General features: G+C 47.4%; 1 protein-coding gene across 1 annotated transcript; it reads right to left on the bottom strand.

The window, feature by feature from the left end:
* Positions 1 to 3,653: 3,653 nt before the first annotated feature.
* Positions 3,654 to 4,037, bottom strand: LOC143183488 (broad-complex core protein-like). Its single transcript, XM_076385032.1, has 2 exons — positions 4,028 to 4,037; positions 3,654 to 3,979 (listed from the first exon to the last, which is right to left on the bottom strand). Exons 1-2 carry the CDS (start codon positions 4,035 to 4,037, stop codon positions 3,654 to 3,656), a joined length of 336 nt encoding a protein of 111 aa, XP_076241147.1.
* Positions 4,038 to 6,000: the final 1,963 nt, after the last annotated feature.

The raw sequence follows: 6,000 nt of genomic DNA on the forward strand, positions 1-6,000 counted from the left end.
AAAGAGTTCCTTCGATAATATTTCGTTTTAAACCCTAGAACGATTAGTAGTTAATAATAATAATAATGTCCGATAATATTCGTTCCCCTTGAGAAGACGAGACGCGTCCCTAAGCTACGTCCATCCCCTCCTCGTTTCTTCTTCGTCTTCTTCCCTTCCACGTGTAAATAGTAAAAGACCTAAAGTTCTCCTTGCTTTTAGTACGAAGACGTTGGCACATTGGAATAGATTCTGTGTGTATGCGTGTGTGTATCTCTTTCCCCACGACTTTCAACACCGTGTCAGCGTACACGACGGGCCCACTACCCTGAAGAGATATGTTATACGTTCGAAGCACCGCGCGACGTCCCCCGATTTCACGGCGACGACTGATCCCTGGGAGAAACGGGTTTACACGCGTCATTATCCCCAGGAAAGCTCGTCTTTCACGCTTTGGTCTCGCTGAAGGAAGAAAAACGAAGAGAAAAACGAATAACAGTCAAATCCACTTTGGTATCGTGCCGATTATCATTAGGCTTTTTTCCTACGAGCTTTCCCTCCGCAGAATTTTTCATAACGCGCATCGTTCAGTTCTTTCTCGATTCTCAGAGTGGATCAGTTGTCGCCTGAACGATCGAGGAATCTTCAATGACAGCGTTCGACTGTTCACGACCTTATAAGTCTCGTCCCGGCTTTGCTTTTCTGTGTTTCCCCTATACAATTAACTTACACAACACCGAACATCGACCTAATTCCGTATACTTTTTTGTTTTCATCATATACCTCTAATATCTTTTTCGTTCTAGTATACCCAACTGAAGGACATCACAGAATTTCCCGATATCGATTAACCAATTAAGTTTTTCCTTTCGCTATATAAGTATATGTATATACATATTATATATGCGATCAGCGCACGCCGGCAATCATAATGTGGAACGTTCGTATCATTTTCTGCTTTTCTTCTAATTTCTTCATCCCCCATCCCACCCCATATTTCCCACGTTCCTTGTTCCCCTTTCGTTTTGTATCGCCGAATACACATATATATCCTATCTTGAATGCTTCGTCGCGTTCGAGAATATATCACAGAATTATAAAAAGGTTTTCCAAAATGACTAGGACAATTTTCACTAACGAATTCCATGTGTCTTTAAGCTTTTCCCGAGTCGAAAAGAAATTTTCCGAAAAGCAAAGTCCTCCACGTCGCGAAAGGAACGTCGTCTCTCTTTGTTTTTTCTCTCTCCACATTATGCTTTGTCCGGTCGCGGGAAAAAGATTTTTTCCTTTTTCCGTTTTATCTTGTTTAGAACCTCTACGAATGTATACGCGATATTTTAAAAACTCCCGCCATCGGAAGACACCTAAATCTAAAATCGTATAATTTTTCTTTTCACGGTATACTTAGCATTCGCGAAGATATGTTTGGAAAACTTGTCGCTCTCTCGTCCCCTTATACCACGTTTCTCTTTTCTCCTGCACTCTGTTTCGAACCCTTAAATACCTTCCTCCCTCTTTCATCCCCCGGCTACTACGGAACCTAAGAATTAGACGTAGACGAATAATTTGTTTTTATCATCTTTCCCCTTCGAATAAATTTGTACTTGCTCCTTAGCTTATAATGGCATTTCCTTTGTTTCCTTTTTCATCTTCATTGTAACCCCCTTAAGATAAAACATCAACTTTGTTTCGTATTTTCAGATTTGCTTTTTCTTTCATACTGATTTCTAAACCTGAACTATGTTGCACGACGAACAACTTCTTCTTTTTTCTTCTCTTAGGGTTTCGCCTTTTCACCTTGTACGTCCGTTAAGCATGGATGCGTGTTGAAGATTTAAAAAGAACAGGGCAGTGTTCGAGTAGTTCCTCGTGCGCCATTCTCTGACCCCTACCCCCACCACCATTTCCCAAATCAATCCGAAACACAAGGTGTTTGGTCGCTTTATCTGTGGCCCGATTAGTTCCCCCACCCCTTAAATTTTTGCATTCGATCACGACGAAACGAAGAGAAAACGGAAAGAAATGCTCCCTTAATTCACCCCTTCTTACTTCGTAATATTGCACATTCGTCGACGCGATGCGAACAACTAATGAAAGAGTCGATAATCCATCTCGAAAGAGAAGAAAATGGTGAACGCGGAAGCTCCACTGCCCTGCCCGCCGTGTTCTATCTACGTCGAGACTAACATTCTCTCTTCCTTCTCGCTTCCTTTACACCCCCTTATAAAACCTGAACAAGAGAATATCATCGTTATATATATATATAATATATATATAATATATCAATAATCGTACGAATATAATATATATATGTACAGCTCAAAATATTACTTTTAAAGAGTTAAAAATATAGTCTGTGTAATTTGCGCGCACGACGGACCTGTACACGTGTAAGAGCCCATATAACATCTACTTGCACTTTTCCGCTTGCTCTTTCCCCCCACGTTTGTCTCCGCGCGACAACCTTCCCCCATCCACCCCTAACATCCTGCCCTACTCAGCCAGACTCGATAATACGATATATACCCTATCTCGCCCACCCACCTTCATCGTCCCTTCAACCCTACCGGTCCTCTAACCACCCGCTTCCGCGCCCTTCCCACACGATTCAACCCCTTCCTGTTCCCCTCCCCCATTTCCCGAAATTTGAGCACATGTTCGTATAGACTTTTGTAATTGAATTTTTCACTTAGGCCTAAGATCCACGGATCTACTATCCCCCACCCCTTAACGGTCGAATACTCGCACGCTCTAGCGTGTGCGCGCGTAGAAGAGATCCCAACGACAAAGACACGTCACACACGAACACCATCATACGCACACATCCCACGCATACCGTACATCTACACATATTACGCGTAACACATGTATGTACAACGCGATGCACCATGCCTGAACACGTGCTTTCTTCCCCCGACCCCTCGTCCTCGCGTCATACCCTTGGACCATCGCCACTTTGGGACGCTTCCTTGTGTCCGCCGAACCAAAACAGTGATACATCGTGAATTGACATGATACCAGGGATCGTCTACGAACAGGCAAACCCAACCAAAGACTAACTACTCTGAAGTGATTTACTGTGCACGCCCCCGAACCAATCCCCTCCATAAATTGCAACTTTCGTACGGTACTTGCGAAAAGACGAGTTTGCCTGCGGACGAGTCCCTTCTCAACGGAACGTCCCGAGGTGATTGTCGCCTTCCGAGGCCTCGTCGAGATCGGCCCGAGCCCCTGGCTCCCGGCAGCGGGGCTACAGCCCGACGCATGGAATGTATTCTCGGCTCACGGTCGCTACAGCCTTCGCGCGACCAGCTGGCTTTATTTCAAAACCGCTGGACCGCGTCTCAGTCGATTCTCTCTTCGTTTCTTCTTTGGATTAATCGCAGTCTTGACTCGAGGAGAACTACAAAACGACGACTACAACGGGGCGTGGGGGATGGAAGCGCGATTCTCCGATGGAAGAACGTCAAGGGAGGGCCGATCGGTACGAGGATCGGCGTAGCTGAATCTTCGTCTAGCGACAGGCGGCGACAGACGCGTCGGGACGCATGGCAGCGCGCCTCGGTCCGCTTGGATCGACGAGCGACGAGGAACCGGACGGAGACGTCGATGGCGACGACGAGAATGACCAGAGCTCGAGACCTGGTGACTGCTGCAACACGGTTCCGACATTTTCATTGCGGCTGCTGCTGCTGCTGCTGCATCTGCGCCTTCAGCAGCCTCTTCAGTATGACGCTCGAACCGCGGTGCTGAAGACTCTTGTGCGTGGTGAGCGAGTTCTTGGTGCGGTACGTGCGGTTGCAGAACTCGCACACGTAGAGGGTGTCCGATTGCTCGTGCTTGTCCTGGAAATGACGCTTCAGGGAGTAGTAGCATGAGAAGTTGCGACGGCAGTACGGGCATTCCTGAGGCTCGTTTATACCGCCCGCCGTTGGCGGCGGCATCCGGTACATGACAGAGGGAGGCGTCGACGGTGCTGGATGCATCCCGTTGCCCGTACCTGAAAACCGTCCGTCTAGCGTCAGACATTTTCACTGGAAACCAAAACCTGTCGCCATTCCGCGAGAACAGTCTCGTGCAATACATTCAGAATATTCTGAGATTTTTTACAGGTAGGAAAAAGTCGTTTGACTGCTCGAGATCATTGGCCAATTTTTAGGAGATTCCTTTTCTCAAAGATTTCCTATTTCCTGGTATCTCGCGTCGCCCAGCAGTGACCTCGAGCAGTTCATTTCCTCGATTCCCTCCAACCAAACAGGGAACATTTCTGTCGATAAAACGACGATACTGTTCTCGCGTAGAAGTGCGAAATAAATATCATCCTTCTAGGAACAGATCTTCCTCGAACGTCTGAGGATGAGTAAAAGGAGAGGGAGAATCTTTTTCGAAGAGAGGAGCGCGCATCGAATCAATCTTTACCAGGAGTCTGAATAGAATATTCATCGTGTTTGTTCCATTTATCAAACAGATGGAATCTCAGATATTCGATGCTACTCTTCTATCAAAATTTTCCCACTTTCATTCTCGAGACGATCTCGACTCGATTTCAGATCCAACCCTGTCGGTTTCTTTCGGGATCGATCAAGGATTATCATGGATTAAGTCCCTCTTTATTCCTCCCCCGAATACTTCATCCAATCATATGTCGGAAGTATCGTTAATTGACCGAGTTATGATTAGTCGAGTGAGCAGAGATGAAGAGGACCAAAACCACCATGCCAGATGCGGCAAGTTTCGCGAGATCGAGTCAGGCATTCTCGAGTTCACGATGTTAAAGTACGCGAGAAGATGTTACTCATAAGTGTGTGACAGTATTTCGTTTCCGATCGGACTACCCGTGCGTGCAAAGGGTGCATGCTGTCGCGGCTGATCGCTGGTTAGAGACTCGATACGCGACGCTCAATGAACGATCGCGACCCATTGTTAGAGAAACAGTGAGATCGAAACTCGCGACGCGTGTTGCAATTTACGCTCGTCATGCAGCGGCGCGGAGTATTTGAACGAAAGAAAAAAAAGAGGCCCGGAGAAATAGTCTGGAACCGATCGACGATCGACCCACCGCTCTCGAAACTGGCGTTTCGATATTAAGCGAGCATCGAAGCTGCAAAACGAGCATCAAACGGTGGTGTTATACATCAGCATGCACACAACATCGAACATCGAAAAGCCACGGACGAAAAATAATCGAAAGCATAAAAAAAAGACAGGAAGAAAAAGCAAGCGAAACGATCAACGAAAAAAAAGAAGCGAGACACGTATATAGGGATCGACTGGCACAAAAAAATTGATAAAAAAAGAGGCGAAAGGAGTGGAGGGGAGTGTTAGTGGGGAGAACCTTAAGCGAAATTCGTGTACCCTGTTCGATTCAAAGGAATCGGTCTAGCCCCAACCGATTCGCAAACCCCCTGAATCGAACGGATGATATCGGTCAATTGAACGATCCTCGATCGACAATCGTTGCGAAGGACTAACCCGACGCATCGATCCCGAGTCACCGACAGGGGGTATAACGGAGCTGCGAGTACCGGAAGAATTCGATCGGCGAGACCGTACGGTACCGAACAGAACGAAGGACGACAGGGGGGTAGGTGAGGGAGGAGTGGAGGGAGAGGGGAGAAAAGCAGTTCTGCGGAAGAGAGACGGAGGAAAGCTCGAACCGCAAGAAGAGAGGTGGCAGAGGCAGAAGAAGAAGAGGAACAAGGGTCGAACCCACGTGGGAGTTGGGACCGGTTTCATTGGCATGCACTGATCGCGAGGGGGGAAAGGAGTACCGGAAAGAGGAAGAGGGAGTGAACTGTTCGCGCAGCCGAGGTCGTTTCGAGACACCGATTACGCGATTGTGACCTACGCGGTAGCGTTCTAACGATGTTTGTGGGTTACGCACGGTGGGAGAAAAAGGTCGAACGGAAGGGAGAAAGAGGAGACAAGAGGGCGACAGGGGGTAGGAGAACGCGGGGGATAGAGACGGCGTGAAAAAGTGTGGCGTGAGAGGTTAACGTGGTCCCTACCTTATCTAAACCT

This window comes from Calliopsis andreniformis, chromosome 9 (genome assembly GCF_051401765.1).
Source record: "Calliopsis andreniformis isolate RMS-2024a chromosome 9, iyCalAndr_principal, whole genome shotgun sequence".
NCBI lineage: Eukaryota > Metazoa > Arthropoda > Insecta > Hymenoptera > Andrenidae > Calliopsis > Calliopsis andreniformis.